Source organism: Alosa sapidissima, chromosome 6, assembly GCF_018492685.1.
Source record: "Alosa sapidissima isolate fAloSap1 chromosome 6, fAloSap1.pri, whole genome shotgun sequence".
Classification (NCBI taxonomy): Eukaryota; Metazoa; Chordata; class Actinopteri; order Clupeiformes; family Clupeidae; genus Alosa; species Alosa sapidissima.
The window spans coordinates 22,679,941-22,697,292 of record NC_055962.1 but is presented as its reverse complement, the minus strand read 5'-3'; the positions used below and the strand labels follow the sequence as shown (position 1 = coordinate 22,697,292).

The 17,352-nt window shown below is 42.9% G+C and overlaps 2 protein-coding genes across 10 annotated transcripts in view; one reads left to right on the top strand and one right to left on the bottom strand.

The window, feature by feature from the left end:
* ccdc85cb (coiled-coil domain containing 85C, b) overlaps window positions 1-2,714 on the top strand; it is a 37,230-nt gene extending 34,516 nt beyond the window's left edge. For 7 of the 8 annotated variants that reach the window (XM_042096521.1, XM_042096520.1, XM_042096519.1 and 4 more), the window contains one exon: window positions 582-1,350. In XM_042096521.1, the coding sequence (XP_041952455.1) occupies window positions 582-671 (90 nt within the window). In that variant the 3' untranslated portion in view covers window positions 672-1,350. Of the gene's footprint in view, window positions 1-581 lie in introns of all 8 variants that reach the window. The other variant, XM_042096514.1, reaches the window with a different exon arrangement.
* Window positions 2,715-3,426: 712 nt separating this feature from the next.
* On the bottom strand, window positions 3,427-16,568 carry ccnk (cyclin K). Of its 2 annotated transcripts, XM_042096512.1 has the most exons (12): window positions 16,432-16,568; window positions 15,565-15,692; window positions 14,804-15,057; window positions 14,505-14,586; window positions 13,700-13,831; window positions 13,466-13,571; window positions 13,301-13,358; window positions 12,595-12,764; window positions 10,481-10,695; window positions 9,938-9,968; window positions 8,662-8,733; window positions 3,427-4,923 (listed from the first exon to the last, which is right to left on the bottom strand). In XM_042096512.1, the coding sequence occupies exons 3-12, from the start codon at window positions 14,995-14,997 to the stop codon at window positions 4,331-4,333; spliced, it is 1,653 nt and encodes a 550-aa protein (XP_041952446.1). In that variant the 5' UTR covers window positions 14,998-15,057; window positions 15,565-15,692; window positions 16,432-16,568; the 3' UTR covers window positions 3,427-4,330. The 2 variants fall into 2 exon arrangements, with proteins under 2 accessions (XP_041952446.1, XP_041952444.1); XM_042096510.1 differs by lacking the exon at window positions 15,565-15,692.
* Between the last annotated feature and the right edge of the window lie 784 nt (window positions 16,569-17,352).

Below are 17,352 nucleotides of genomic sequence, written 5' to 3'. Positions count from 1 at the left end.
TCTCTCAGTGGCACTCTAATTGGGGAGCCTTAATAAGACGCTCGCATCTCAGCTGTCAGAGCAATTAAAGGAGAGCAGTGGGAGAGAGAGAGAGAGAGAGAGAGAGAGAGACTCTCTCACTTTTTCCTAGCCTTCCCCTCCCCTCCCTCTATCCTTGCTACTCTCTCTCTCTACTCCTCTGCCCGGCCCTGCCGTCCTCAGTGCTGTAATGATGACTGCTGATGAGAGACAGGGGCAGGGCTGTGAGCGGCCCCACTGTGTGGTATGCAGCAGGATTGTTGGGGGGGGGGCTCCTGTGTACTACTGGGGAACCGTAACCCCGTCTCACCTGTAGTTCTCTACAGGGGATGGAGTCAGGAGGAGAGATAGGACAGGGTAGTAGGGAGGGAGGCTGGTTAGAGGAAGCCACATGAGGACACAGAGTGCTTTTGCACTTGTGCCTTTTTGAAACATCCCTTTCTTCCTTTGTTTCACATTTCCGATTGATGTATTGAAGATACAGAATGTAACTCTCTCTCTGTCTCCCTGTGTGTGTGTGTGTGTGTGTGTGTGTGTCTGTATCTGTGTGTCTGTCTGTCCAGGTGGTATGGCGCAAGCTGGGTGATGCTGCCGGATCAAAGCCGTCCATCCGACAACACCTCTCTGGGAATCAGTTCAAAGGGCCGCTGTAGCCGCCTCACCCGCTCTCTCTCTCCCCCGCTGTCTCTGTGGCACCCAGGGGAACATGCTCACCCTGAATCACCTACCCATAAACCACTGCAGCGTTGGGACACAGCAGCAGCGCACCCCAAAGTGCTCCCCATGTAGACAACAGAACACTGTCCTCAACCATCTCTCCTAGTCGCTTTTATAAACACACACACACACACACACACAACGAACTTCCTGCATAAAACTTGGCACGCAGCTCGCACTTCCATTCTGCCCCGCAAGCCTGCAAATGGGGCGTTTAATGACCGGCAGCTTGTTCCACCAACACACGAACCATCTCTGGCTCTTTCTCGATGTTTACTTAGTATTTCAATAAGTGATGAACAGACACCTCCCTTGTGTGTGTTACGTGCTGAACACCTTTCTCCACAGAGGGGACAGCTGCAGGCGAGCGTCGACTTCCCCTCACGCAACAAACGTTTTTCTGCACTTCTGTAGTTTTTGACTCAGCTACACTTATGGGTGTTTGCCACTAGTGAACCCACACGTGAAAAAACAACCTCCAGGTGTGTGTGTGTGTGTGTGCGTGTGTGTGGGTGACCAGTGCGCTCTTCCTCCCTCCAGACCGAAGTGTACTGTCGATAGAAATACTTCTCAGTATGTGTAAAATAATGTACAATTAAAGCAAACTTAGCACTACTTTTGTCGTCATCTTTGTCTTGTTGTGCTTTTTGTTTCTATTTACTTTTAGTAGCCTTGTGCAGGCTACAATTTGTGTTTAAAAAATGCGCCGAACATTACAGAAGTGTGTTTTTTTTTATTCAATACACTTCAATGTAATTTTTTTTAGGTTGTGCAGCTTTTCAGTCTGAAAATACATGGACATTTTCCTCATTGGTTTGCCCATACTGGTAAAGTCAACAGAATTTTTACTGTTTGTCGTACAATTTGTGAAATTGAAAATTACAGTAGTGTGCTGTGCATGCTTGACAATCATTTTCTCAGGTTTGGGATTTGAAATAAAAAACAAAGACTGCTTTAAACATGCTTGCATGGGAAGGGGGGAAGCTGTTTCAACCTCTGGGTCGCCCACCTTTAGAACCACGGTTCCTCACTTGGTTGAGAAACTGCTTGACAAACTATACTGTGCAGATCTTTTACATTCACTTGACCGCACTGGCCATCCACTCATTGTGATTACTGTGATATTGGAGGACTGTGGAGATCCCTTATATCTATCTCTTTTGTCTGGCGTTGTCACCAAAACCACTCCAGGGGACTCGAGGGGTGTTTAGACGTAATGGCTGACTTTGAACCCTTGGTAGCAAGTGTGAGAACTATGGAAGATGCATTTCAGCAGTTGCATTGCATGTTTGTGGCAGAAGAGCTTTTCAGTTGGAATGTGAGAAAGAAGTCTTCCCTTGGTGGTATATCTGATGTGCTCTTTTTCTCTCTCCCTAGTCAATGTTGACGTGTTCAGCTGAGCAACTCAGTGTATATTAAAAAAAAATAGGTTATTTATTGGTGTTTGCTAGTATGGAGAGTAAGCGTGAAAGCAATGGCTGAAAAGTATCTCGTTTAATGTGGTTGATTTGAAACCAGCAGAAAGCCTTTTATTGTCACTGGAAAAGATCTTGGCTGGTTTGAGTGGCAGAGTCCTTGTCAAAAGGTACTTTGTCACTTATATTACTGTTCCAAATTAGAACATGACTGACTATGCCCTAATAAGGTTGGTCTTTGTTGTTCTTTCATGCAAATGCATTTTCAAAAACTATAATCTAAGTGTGGATTACAAAAAGTGTCCTTTTTAGGAATTGAATTGAATATAAAGCCATGATTCGATTTTTGAAATTGTTTTCTTGATGTGGCATTTGGAAAGTACCACCTCTCTTTTGCATGGGTTTTGATTTGGGAACCTGTGTTTTATGATTATGTTGTATTTTACTCTGTAACATGAGACAATATCAAAACTGGATCCTAGAGTCTACAGTGTTAAAGCCAATCCTGTAGTTGCTAGCATGACAAATGTAACATTTTGGTTTTATTTTCTATTTTTTTTTTTTTTTTAAAAAGCCAAACTTGAGTTGTATATTGGATGTTTTTAGATGAAAGATTAAGGAGAAATTGTACTATATGGAATAGCCCACTTTTAGATGATTTTAAATATTAAAGAAAGATGTTCCTTTCAAAATGTCTCACTCATTTACTATGCATGTTTTTGGGGGTGAAAAAGCTTTCAGGTAAAGAAATGTGCGCCCACTGCAGGTGTTCCTGTTCCTCTCCACTTTCCTTGGTCCCTTCAAAGCATCATCACAAATCCGAAAATGGATGAACAGATTTTTAAAAAACCAAATGAAGTGAATTTATGCTGGTATATTCCACTAGCAAAGTTACTATAGATGCCCATGCAAATTCCATCCCATATGACTAAAGATGCCCATGCAAATTCCATCCCATATGACTAAAGATGCCCATGCAAATTCCATCCCATATGACTAATTGCATAACTGCAGAACATGAAGCCCTTACTGTTCACTATATTAGAAGGCAACCCCACGTGTTTTCAATTCTCTGCATACGTGCCCTACGTGTTTGTGGCCTTGTGGAGAACAAGCTAAGCTGCTTGTTGCGTCTGGAAACGCCTGAACTTTCCCACACCTTTCCAATGAGATTACCTGGCTGTGGCCCGGCAGACACAACAACAGCGGCACATAAGAGAAACAGGTAAACACCAAAACAACTAATCACACCACAAACCAGACATAACAAAAGGAGGAAAACAAAAAAAATCGTCATTTTTAATTATCCCAAGTGCCACAGAAATCACATAAGCAGGACATCCTGTGTGCAGGGGAGGATCAGAGGGGTTCTGCAGGCTGCCTACCTATGCCATTACATCCTATTCCTAAGGCACGTATGGAAAATACCACTAGCTAATAAAAAAGGATGACTCGTCTGATTTTCAGAGATCATATTTACAAGAGATGGAGAGAAAAAAAGTACATGCCTCAGTGTTTTACAGTGTTTCAACTGTTAATGAAAATGTGAGACGACCAAAAGGACTTCCGAATAGTAGACTAGCTACAGTACATCTGCGCTTCCGTACCCTGGACGCATGAGCAAGAACAGAGAAGCAAAAAGATGGTGAAATATTTAGGGGGGAAAGGGTGATATGGTACTTAATGAAGCACATACATAAAAGTTCTAAGGTAGCAAACTAAGATCAGAAAAGGTAAAGCATTTTACACATGGAGCAAACATACTTCCATTAGATTTTTTTTTTCTCCACACGTTTCTAAAACATGAAATGACAATAACTCGTCAATGGACATGCCGGCAACGTTCCATGGTCAAAAAAAAAGAAAAAGAAAAAAAAAACAATAAAGACGGTCATCCATGACGCTCTATGGTGACGCCGTGCGTGTGTGTGTGTGTGTGTGTGTGTGTGTGAGTGTGTGTGTGAGTGTGTGCGATCCCAGTGTTCACTGTTGGGCTTGGTTCTAGAAAGTTCACTTTTGCCCTGTTGGTATGGTTAAAGTTAATGTTTGTGGTCTGTTGATCCTGTGCAACTGTCTTTGAACAAAACAGTATTTCCACTGGTGGGTGCAGGCTGGTTGCTCGACTGGTGGCCAACCTCACCTGCTCCCTTTGAGCTGCGCCGCTCTCTTCTCTTCTCATCTCATCTCATCCATGCCCCACGAGTCATCCCGGGCACCGGGGGCATGCCAGGGGGCGGCAGAGGCACCTGGGACTGGGGCACCGGCGGGGGTGGGTACCCAGTCGGAGGAAGGCCCATGCCTGGCGGGGGCCCCGCATGACTGGGCGGCATCCGGGGGGGCGGCGGAGGGTAGTTGTGGTTGTACCCGGGCGGGGGGTAGGCAGGGGAGGGAGGGGGCAAGTTAGGCGGAGGGTAGGATGTAGGGGGTGGTGGCCCCGGTGGGGGCGGATTGGGGGGTGGGTAGGCGTGCGGGTGGTAGGGCATGGAGGGCATGGGCGGTGCGTAGTTAGGGGGCATGGGGGCGTACGAGGGCCCCTCGGTTTTCATCATGGACTGCAGGCTCTGGAAGCCCTCGCCCGACATGTAAGAGCTGGAGGTGGACATGCCCATGATGTAGGTGTTGGAGGGGGGTGGGGGCGGGGGGCGGTGCGGCAGGGGCGGTGGAGCTACGTGGGGTGGGGGAGGCGGCCCTTTGGGCAGGTCCACGCATTCGCTCGAGGCCGCCGGCTCAGCCTCCACTGGGGGCGCTGGGGCTGCAGGTGGGGCCTTACGCTCTGCAAACACACACACACACACACACACACACAAACACCAAACACAAACACACAGAATGCAAGAGATTAATTACAGCATGTGGTCTTTCTGCTGAGTGCATGTACATGCAGTGTTACCCATACATTGACTTATTTGTGGCGGCCCACCACAATATCAACATTGACCACCACACAATGATTTTCCAGGTTGTACTAAATTGTGCTTGAATCTGGTTAGCATCATAACCACGCTGTGCTAATTTGTTAAAAACTGTTGCATTCAAGTTAATTCTGCAAACCAACCACGACAAATGGAATTCAGTTCTCTGGGAAACACTGACATGAGCGATGTCAGTTCGTTACAATTGAGAATTTTATTGCTGCTCATGCTGTTCAGGTTGAATAGTGATCTTTCACAACAGTCTGGTTAGGTTTGTTATGACTGCTTGTCTGCTCTGTACAATACAAATACACCACAGAAAAGACCATGAGACCACAAAGGCCATTTTTGTAGTATAGTCCATGAATAAACTGAAATAAAAGTTACTACATGATCACAAACTAGCTTTAGTTTTAACCAACTTATTTTTTCAAAATCTGTGCACAAATTCAGATCTGTAGCCATCTGTAGCCATGGTCTCCCATTGTATGGGAGCCAAGTCCTTAGCTTTCAGAGCTTCTTATTTACAGTAGCTCACAAAATTATTGTGTTGCATTCATTTTAGCTCTGTGCAGATGCAAAATCAACTCTGAATACCACTGTTCTACTGTAACTTTAGGATCACACGTAGAGACACTTTGACTTTCCAACAATACAGGCAGCACCCTGCAGCCTTTACACTAATTATTAAGATACTACAAGTCACCCTCAAAATAGGAGAACCCTGTCGTGTTGCTACCATAGCTTGTGTAAGCTCACAGGTAATGTTGACTATAGACAGGATTAGTTTTAAATTTAGCCTCAAAAGAGTGTCTGAATACACAAGGCTGGGCTAACAATCAACTGAGAAAATCCACCCCTCACGTGGAAACACACTTCTGTTAAAATGACAAGCATGCTACTAGTCTGACGCCATTGGCAAGTAGTGATTGCTCACGCATAGAAACTTGATATGGAAGGTCTACCGACAACTACTACTTTTTTACATTCATTACACTGTGAGTCAGGGCAGTAAAACTCACCAGCAAGCACACGGCCACGCCCTGGTTTGCTTTCTCACATAAGTGATAAGTTGTCAAGCCAAGCACCGGCAGGTTGAATCATCATGGCTAATACATTAATCAGATTGCTGACAGCTAGTCACTAGATTGGGCCTATTCTGCAGTTATGAAAGATCCTTCATGGCAACAGCTCCTCAGATGCTGGATACCTATCCACCCTTGGAAGATGTAACATCTTCAGAAAACCGAGGTTATGTTCATAACCATACATTCTCTTTCGGTCGAGTTCACTAGAGGTTAATCAATTGGAACACATATACCACAGCTCTCATTGTGACAGTGCCCTCATAATTCAGATTGTCAGGACACACTAGAAAATTAGCCTCATCTGGCCTCTAGGGGGTGCTGCAATAAGTAGGGAATGCAATAAGTAGGGAATGAATTTTTGCAAATACCTATTGATTTGTTTGCATTGAAAATAAAATTCTACATCCTGGTTATATCTTGGAAGGTCCCAAAGATGACACATGGTTAGCATCAGAGCAACGGCAGCCATAATGGATTTCATCAAAAACTTCACAGGCCACAACAATTTGGCACAGCCGTGGCCTACTGGTTAGTGCTTCGGACTTGTAACCGGAAGGGTTGCCGGTTCTAACCCCGACCAGTAGGCACAGCTGAAGTGCCCTTAAGCAAGGCACCTAACCCCTCACTGGAACTGAGGAGGATTTGCTCCATCGCAGCACAGTGCAGGCAGAAGGCAGAAAGGCAGAGATCAGCCCAGACTTGTTCAGTGCCCCGGCATGCCACACAGCAATCATGCCCATCCATTGCAGTGATAGCATGCCCGCATGACGGAGGGCAGTGACAGAACTCTTCTGCCATAATCAGAGTCATCATATTCTGAATATTATGCCACTTTGATACAAGCTTTTTCATTGAGCCATGGAAGCTTGATGGGTGAATCTGGCTGGTGAGGCTCGTGAAAGGGACTTGCAGTGCAGCATTCTGTGAGCTTGATCTCTCTGGCAGATTGGATGATGTTTCTTCTCGGTTTCAGATGCTCACTATCGCTAAAAAGAGGACTAGTTTATTGCAGAGCGCCCTTATCTAGTGTTGATCCTGATCAAGGTCCTATAGGGATGGTTCCTGCACACAGGCTGTGAGGGTTTTTTCCTGGGCGAAAATTAGGCTGAGGCAGTGATGAACTGGGGGGTGGGTGTGGAAATAACATACACAACCAGTGTTGACAATATGACAAAACACTTGCTCTTATTGGGGATCTTATTGATGCATTTATTTCTTTCACATGTGCGTACTGGATGTCCATGAGGATTTGCATGCTCCCTGCGTAGCCCCCTAAGGTGAGGAGCTGCAGTCTGTATTTACTGGACTGTCACAACAGGTGGGAGAATTCAAACCAGATTTTTATACTATGTTAGCCTACCACGTTTCACGGTTAAGGTGTCTACTTCACAGAGAACTTTTACTGAACGTTACCTGCTTGTTGTTTTTAGGCAATACTTGCCTTGACTCGTCTTTCACAATTTGAACGCGCTCAGATTCTCTCCACTTGTGGCTGTGAACTAGACCTGGGCAATTCTCTATGCAATTCTCTATGCATCTAAAAACCCTGGTTCTGCTCAATTTTGTGGTGGAAAAACTCCTATAATACAGTCTGCGGATAGATGAAACACATGATTTTCCCAGAGTATAAAACGTCCTATTCTTTGAAACAGGGTGCACCTGCAGAAACACTTTTACTGCAGATATGTCTGTACTATTTTAGTGATACACCTGCATGAAAGAATGCATATTTCCTTTGAATGTGGCATTGCTGTGCAAAAATTAGAGAGCCCATTTGTAAAAACAAAATAAAAGAGGTCCACCTCCCAAAAACCTGAACTTAACTTAAATAGAAAACAGCCTGGTTCAAGTTCAGAAACAAGACTATATAAGACAAACTGCTTTGCCTGTAAAACATCCAAGAAGAGAGCATTTTGTATTTCCATATATTAATATTATTTCTAAAACATAATTTGATTAAATGTAGACCTACATTTAGAGGTTTTCTTTCTCACTTCTAAAGTTGTCAATGGTACCTGATATTCAAGTTTGTCAACTCACTCAACTGTTTCAGCCTCATCATAAGCCACTTGCTGTGACAGGGCGCCCTCTACTGGCTGAATAGATTATTTTTGAAACCCATTAAGTGTGTCTGGAGGAGTAGAACCCACAGATCTATCCCTAACCCTTAGTAAGACATGTTTTTAGTGCAATGCAGTTACTTCTATTCTGGAAGTTGCAGAGGTTGGCAAGAGAATCTAAGCTAGGGCAAGAACAAACTCTAGCCACTTCAACACAATCAAACCACCAAAACAGATAAAAGGACTGTCTGAGCAGCATTTGGCTAACATCCAATGGAATTGAATAGAAGAGAATGGCACTCAACCAGATAAGGCATGAGTGAAAAACTGAATAATGTAAGCACAACAACGACTGATCCAATGAAATACAGGTGAGAAGCAGCGGACCAGCCTGATGTTCTAGATCCATTTCCAATGTCAGGGGTTCCAAAGCTGCTAAAATAGTACTCACCAGGTGGGGGCTGAGTGGTTGGCAGGGGGGGCATGGGACTCTCAAGACGTGGAATTTTGCTGCCAACTTGCTCTGCAGGTTTAAAAGATGACATATTACACACCATTAGCGACTTCAGCTTCTTGTTAATAAACACACCCACATTGTAGAAAAAGGAGCAAAGTAATAGATTATCATTATGACAATCAGAGTTAGGCGTATGAAACATAACTCTACATTTCCCAATCAGAGTTAAGCGTATGAAACATAACTCTACATTTCCCAATCAGAGTTATGCGGATGAAACATAACTCTACATTTCCCAATCAGAGTTAAGCGTATGAAACATAACTCTACATTTCCCAATCAGAGTTATGCGGATGAAACATAACTCTACATTTCCCAATCACTCCATGAGTTAAGCACCCATCATCAGGCTCAGGGAATTGACCAAATGTATTCGCTTGTTGATGATGTCTCATAATTTCCTACAACTACCGGTAAACAAAGATATGAAAGAAAGATATAACTGAGGTGTTAGAGCAAAACCCAGAGAGCCTGAGAGAGTGCCAGCTTTAAATCCTTCACATTAAATGCCAAGCCCCTTGCAAAAAACCTCCTGGAGCCAGATTTGAACCTAGAATCACATATCTGCTCTGTCAGTAAATATGCCTTTTATCACCTCCAAAACATTGCAAAAGTACAGCAACTTCTTTCACATGCAGATGCAGAAAAGCGCTTTTAGCATCAGCAGGCTCTTCTTTCTGGTCTACCAAGAAAACTATTAATAGGCTTCAGATCATACAAAATGCTGCAGCATGGGTTTTAAACAAGACCAGAGAGAGCTCACATAACACCTGTCGTCCCTTTACAACACTTTTAGTACACCCATTTATACTTCAGACATGCCTTTCTAGCCTAGCTTTGCGCTTATCTTTTATACTTCAGACATGCCTTTCTAGCCTAGCTTTGCGCTGATCTTTTATACTTCAGACATGCCTTTCTAGCCTAGCTTTGCGCTGATCTTTTATTTTCTGTTATCCATTTAAAACTTCATTTTTTATTATTCTATCTATGTTGTCCATTTGCCATGTCTTGATCGTTCACTCTCAAAATAATTTTCAGAAATGTTGTTCTTGTTTTTGGCTCTCATGATGTCTTGATGTCTGTTGATGCTTAAGTGTTCAGCACTTTGCAGCGCAATTTTGCACAAAAGGTGCACTATAAGTAAAAATTGCTTGATAGATGATTTTGTGATGGCACATAATCAGTGGTTAAAAGGGTAAAAAGTGTTCACCTGCAGTTTTTGATTCTTCTTTAGGGGATATCTGTGAAAAGACAAAGTGGACATCGTAATGACTAACTGATTGAAGAAGCTCCAGTGAACAAGTCTGCAACATCCATCGATCATACTGCCATGTAATATGTAATATCCTGGCAAATAAATTTGTCATTTTGCAAACAAAAAAAAAAAAGAGGGAGGGGGAAAGAGAGGGAAAGAGAAAGAGAATAACGAGCACAAAAACACTAACAGAAGGTTTGGTGTGCCATAAGAGAGACAGGCGGCCCTAATGAAAACAACACGCAAAGGCAGGCAACGAGCAACGCATCTTGTGCATGAAGTGCATCATGTGGTGTGTAGTAGTATGGAGGAGCTGCTCATTTTGCTCATGGAATTAAATTTGCAAAATAGCTCTGTACTTCGCCCCTTTAAATTAGGGCTCTCAGAGACATGAGAGAAAGAGAGTATGAGAGAAAAAGAGAGTATGAGAGAGACTAGATGGATGAGACACACAGCGGCAGGCTGTGGGAGAGAGGAGGGCAGCAGGCGGAACTGTACTGTATTGACGTGTGGCCGTTTGAGCTGGCGCTGCGGGCTGGCCTGGGGAGATGCCTTCTTGGGCGGGGGTGGCGCGGGTGGGAGGGTGGGTGGCGCTTGGATAGGTGGGGGGCCCGGGGACGGTGCAGAGGCCTTCCCCTTCTCCGGGTCTGGGGGCTGCTGGGGGATGGGCTGCTTGCCCTGTGAGTATAGATCCAGGATCTGGTGACAGATATCTGGTGGAGAGAGAAGGGAATCACAGGTGATCTACAAGATATAATTCAGGACCACTAGTGTTAGGCCAGACAGTGTTCAGCCAGAGAACTAGGGCTGCAGCAATCGATTCTTTTTGGAATCGAGTATTCTATCGATTATTTCATTGATTAATCGAGTAATCAACTCATTTTTTTTTATTAATATGCACAACAAATGTCATGCTGTAAACTAGCCCTACTCACTTCAAAGTAAATGAATATATTTGTTTTATGTAGATTTGTGCATCTGCAGCATTTACCATTACTACCAAATAACTTATAATAAGTATCTCTGAGGTAGGCCTATTTGGTGAGATAAGTGGAGTGTGGATAAATGGAGTGTGAGTGTGTGTGTGTGTGTGTGTGCGCGCACGGGCGAGAGGGGGAGAGACAGAGAGAGACCAGATGAGTGTGTGATAAGAAGTTCTTTGGTGTATTGCTCACTTGCAATTTAACATGAATTAATTTACTACTTGGTTCCACAACTGAACATATTGACTCACAACATTAGACTACAGCCACTACAAATACTGTACATTCTAGCTACATTAAATCATAACATCAATGTTTACGATGCCTTGCTATGCTTGGTGAGCTGGTTTTAACAACTGGATGCTTTCAGCTCACACCGTGTCCGAATAGGATCCGAGTAAGTGTCTTGTATGTCTGTCTATACTGAACCCGTTATATGCCCTTCTATTGCAACATATTTCTTATTCAAAACAGCAGAGCAACCCAAAACGTTGTACATTCTCTGCCTTTTACGCACGGTTTCTTAGCTCTCATTCTTGTCTTAACAACTTAATTCTGAAAATGGTGTGCACGTCAGTAATAACAGTCCGTGTGAAACAATGGTCCCTGAGCTGAGCAGGCAATATAACCCAAGTGATAGGATTTAAACGAAGCCTCGAGGCAGAGAATTTGACCCATTCATTTTTTTGTAATAGAATTATTCGAGTTACTCAAGTAATCGTTTCAGCCCCACAGAGAACTCTTCTTCAGTGTGCCATCATCACTGAAATCAAATCCGTGTCAGTTATGTTACTATGTTGCTATGCTCTGAACATCTGTCAGATAGCTCATTTGTAACTCTGTTGCGTAACAGCTCATTCAAACTTTGGCGAATTAATATACAAGCATAATGCGGCAAACAAAGTCACGAAAAGCAATGTGACACACGTAGCGAGACTTGCGCCCGGATATAATAATAATAATAATAATAATAATAATAATAATAATAATAAATTTTATTTAGAGCGCCTTTCATGTCACCCAAGGTCAATTTTTTATTATGATCTTTACCTTTTAACTATTCTTTGACTATATTGCCCTTCTATGCTTTTATTTGTTATTATCGTTTGGTTTTGTTTATGTAAAGCACATTGAATGACCTCTGTGTATGAAATGTGCTATATAAATAAACTTGACTTGACTTGACTTGACAAATAAACAAAAAAAAAGGTTGTAAAATTATAGTCATCTCAAAAAAATAAATTAAAAGTAAAAATAAAAAAGTAAAAATCAGTCAGTCAGTCCATAAGCCATCTTGAAGAGATATGTTTTAAGTGTGCTTTTAAAGTCAGTAATTGAGTCACAATGTCTCATGTAGTCTGGCAGTGAATTCCACAGCTTGGGGGCTATGGATATATCCGTCCGTCACAATTAGCATTTTCTCAAAAATGCACTCTAGTTAAAAATAAGACTCCTGGACATGTCAAACTCCACATGAACAACTCCATCCAACTAAGACCAACAAACAGACTGATGGTGCACACTGACCCAGCTGTTGGGTTCTGCTGGATGTTTGTTGCCGTAAGTTTGGCGCAGTGAGCGAGCGAGCGAGCGCCTTTAGTAAAAATGTTCTCCCTGCCACAGCTATACCTTCCAACAGCTCCACAGGCACGTCCTGGACAAACTGCTCCCACCAGCGCCGAGAGGACTGCTTGGACGTCCACTCCTGGATGTCAAACTTGCACAGGCGGCCTGCCAGATACATGACGGCTACCGCAATGATCTCCGGTTCCCACTGGAGGGACAGCATGGTGCACAGGCTGGAGGATCGGGAGAAGGGGGGTGGGGGGGGGGGGGGTGGCAACAGAGCCATGTTACAAAAGCGAGGAACAAAGTACAAACTTTATATGTGACTGTCCACACCATGATGCTGTGAAGTTGTGTGCATGGTAGCTAATGTTAGCTTCTTATAGGAAAGTACATTTGAAATGAAGTCTCTAATTTGTCTATTCTAGTTTTCCAAAACATTAAGCTTAATTTCAACATAATTTTGGCATTTTCTTGTTAATTTGAACTCCTGAGAAATAGCTCTCCTCTTGTCTCAGCCCAAGTCAAGTTTAAATTTGATTTTGTCTTCTCAATCTTACTCTCATTACTCCTTATTTCTCCTAAGGGGAGATCTCAATAAGGGCTCGTTTATCTCTTGTGAGATATAGAAAGGATATCTACCATGTTATATCTACCATGTTGGTTAACATTAACTTTTTATCTACCAATTAGAAGTTGGTAGATAAACATTCATCATCCACAACCATTGTATAGTGAGAACAAGTGGGTACAAGACAGTCATTTTTACCTATCATTTACAAATGTCCACGCCATCTGAACCAACTTCTGTACTTTATTTTTGTCTCCTAATAAATAAAGAAAAGCAAGTGAGTTATAACTACACAGTGGTCTTGTTATTAACAAATGAACAAGTTCAGTGTCATAAATCACACAAGCACAACACTGGTCATACCTTTAAGTTGTTTGGCATAGCGAAGGAGAAACTGGTAGGGATGCTCCACTTGCAAGTCAAACTTAATTGTCTGCAGCAATATCCTCTCCAACACCATCACTTCTTCCTGATAGTGAAACAGCAGTTAAAAATCATAGAAATATCTCACACAAAACATGCTTAAGTTTTTTGCATATGCGTATGTCCTTATACTACCACTAGAAGAGCACAAATCAATTGAAATTCACTGTTCACCTTTGGATCATCTCCGAACTGAGCAAACTGCACGTCATTGAGCAGACTGCGAGCCGTTTTGATGATGTCTTTGCACTTCTTTGGGGTCTCCTCCACCTTACCGGCTAAGAAGAGGCAACAAGCACCGGTCACCTACAGAGATCCAAGAAAAAGGTTTGGTTATTACTCAAGGATACAAGGAAGTTTATTGTCACATGCATATAGTTACTGGAAGTAAGAAATGCAGTGAAATTATGTCTGGTGTCAGCCTATTTGTGCATTAATGGGGGGGGGGGGGGGATAAAGAGTGCAGTAGAAGAGGGGTTTAGTAGATTAAGTGGCAAGGGCTGCATAAAAAAGGTGGGGGAGGATTGAGCACCCAAGAGCAACAGGGGCAAGGAAAAACTCCCTTACCAAGGAAGAAACCTTGGGCAGATCCACGGCCCAACTGCCAGGGGTCTTGGTGTGTGTGTTGGGGGGATGACAGGGGAGATGGGATAGTGTGCTGTGTATGTGGGGAGAGGGCATTGTGCAATATGTGTGTTGGGGAAGCTTCCTCATGAGACAATGTGCTGTGTATTTGGGGGGGGGGGGGGCAGTGTGCTGTAAGTATGTTGGGGATGTGTGTTGGAGAAGCTTCCTGATGAAATAATGTGCTGTGTATGTAGGGGGGGGGGGGGGGGGGGGGGGGGGGCAGGGACTTACTATTGCAAGCAGAGTACTGTATGTATGATGTATGTGAGTGATGACAGTGAAGATGTGTGTGTGCTCATCAATACATTTGAGAGTAATATGCTTGTGTGGAAGCATTTAGAACATCACTTACATATCTGGGAAACTGCTTGAAAGAGTGAAACATGTAGAAGCGATGGAAGTATATGATGCCTGTTGCCAGGGTATCATAGTGTCTGGCAAGATGTTAAGGACTAAAACACATTTCTGACATTTCCATGGATCATTAAAATAGCTAGTTTTACTAAGAGATATTTGCACAAATAGCATGATAAAGAGAAATGCTAAAGCATAAGCTAAGCTCCCATTTAAAACCAGACTAAAACATTGCTGAGAAAAGCCAAACAGCTCAAAAAATTAACTGCAAACACATTGTACAACATGACAGGATACAAGCCAAGCCGAGTGCCCACGTCGAAAATAAACCTAGCCCCTTCTCTCCGATACCGGGCCTCTGTGGCTGGGTCGAGGCCCTCTGACTGGGACGGGGTGTGGGCCAGGTCCTTTTTGTCCCAGTACCAGCATGGCTTTATGTGGTCCAGGCTTGCAAAACTCCCAAGAGAAGAGTTCTCTTTGTTGTCCTTCATTTGGTGACAAGCAGTCACCGTGGGCGACTCAGGATGACAGAGATTCTGTGAAAGTAGACTCTGCGGAGGGAAAAAAAAAACACAAAAAATGTCTATAATTTTTAACATTCAATAAAGACAAAAGACAAAGATGATATGCAACTGTTAAGGCCTACACAATGTAAATTATTTTTGTGTTGTTTTTTTGCAACACTCCTAATGAAGGGAAGTGTTGCTGACAAACGACTCATGCAATTAATTACAGCAACACCTAGTCAAAACAGAATAATAAGGGCCAATCAAAACACATCTGGCAGTGGTTTCCTGGCACTATTCGATTTTAAAATGACTGCTGCCATAAATGTCGCCAAAAACATGGGAGTCTTCGCGAAAAGATTTACAGTCTGAATTAAAGATTTTCTTCTTAAAAGTTTTTAGACTACCATGTTTAAAAATGCGATATTAAGTAGCCCTAGATGTAGGCTTACAGTTCACATGTTCCACCAAAGTGGATACTGTTTACGTAAATTCAAATCTCTACCTGCGCCTGTTGAAATGATGAGCTCGAAGATGCTGTGCATAACTTACCAGTGACAGAAAAACACTATGCTATGAGAAGACATTTTCTACCCCCGCCACAAAAGCCTATCTCGCAATATTTTCCAAAGTGAGACTATTTTTTGCCGGTTGGGGAGAAGGGGGTCGTGAGACTTGGCCTGTGTTTGTTGAGGGGTTGTAAGACAAAAACCGTTAAGAGCAACTAAAGCTAAGGTACTTACCCTGACACTAAACAACCTAACAATCACTATTGACTATTAGCAAGAAACCGCTATGGGTCATAGACCACTTTATTACGACAGAGCAACAAATCATTTTCCAAGTGCAATTGCCCAACCCAAGGAGACAAACTTTACTAGAAGTTAACTTGATGATTTCAAAAAGCTATTGTCAGATTGCAAACGAACCTCTCTCTGTCTAAGCTTAATCATCCTGCAGTATTACAAAGCTGTAGGCTACAATATCTATGGGAAACGAATATATGATTACAATAAAAAGCCGTTACATTCATGACATAACCTTCGTGAGCTAACTAAATTGCTGCCTAGACAGCACACACCATGAAGTTGTGAGATTAGCATCGTAGCTAACATTAGCTATCTACCATGTTGATTAACGTTAACTTATTATCAATACGAAGTCAAATGTCATCTGGACTAAACATACGTCTTTCGCCCAACGAACATCAACAAACTACAAATGTGAAAGTACACCGCATCTTAGGATATCCATGACGGCATATACATATATATGTATATGCTAATATAGCTAATACCTGCTAGCTACCCGGCTGGCTAGCGAAGCTGCGGAGGAAAATTACAGTCTAACGAGCCATTACTAAGCTTATCTAAAATGAGATGAAAACGGACCAAAACAATAATGTATTAAAGTACTCACGTCAAAGAATTCTGGATTTACAGGATAGTTATGACTGCTTTCAAAACTATTCTAATCTTGATATCAGAGTGAATCATCTATTCATCCACATCGGTCCCCGTCGAAACAAGGAGGCCGCCATGTTACATTTACGTCACTACAGACAGACGTCCTGCGTGGGAGCACATTTCAGTGACCATTTCAAGTAGTTCTAGACCATTTATCATAAGCCTACAGCAGAGGGCGACATATTACCATACAATAAGGGGTGAAACGTTAATGCCAAGTTTTCAACTGCGTTTGTGTGTGTGTGTGTCACAAAGTTTTCATAATTTCCTAGCCTAGCAGTTGAGACCAATCTCCATGCATTTGCATGGCCATTTAAAATGAATATTGCAAAAGCATTCTCTTCCCTATATAGGGCCTCTAAGGCATATGTTAACATTGAGCATTGAAAATAAGGGAGGTTTCCCAGGTTTCTCACCCAAAATACTGGAAAATATCAACATTCGTCCCCCAACATTGGAAGGGGTGCAGTATTCGTTCGTTTCGCAATTGCAAGTTTGTGCATTGGTCAGCTAATAATGTAGCCAACAAAGTAGTGTTGGCTACAGTAAACTTTGTACAGCCCTAAAAAGGCTTAAGTTCTATCATCTTTGCCCCCGTGTCCTGTCATTCTCTCCTGCGCAACCAAATGTGTGTGTTCCAAGTACCAAGTCGAACAAATGCATTTGGCTATTTTAGAGAAAAAATATAAATAGCCTGTCATGCAGTTTATGGACTGCAGTGCAGAGTTGGGAAGTTATGGTAGGCCAATTTGGAGTGAATATACAAACAGGGCAAACTATTTCTCTACTCGTAACTGAGTAGCCTGATGGTAGACCGCTGGTACGCACAGTAGCCTACGGCCGTATAGGCCTACACTATGCAGGCGCCACTGAA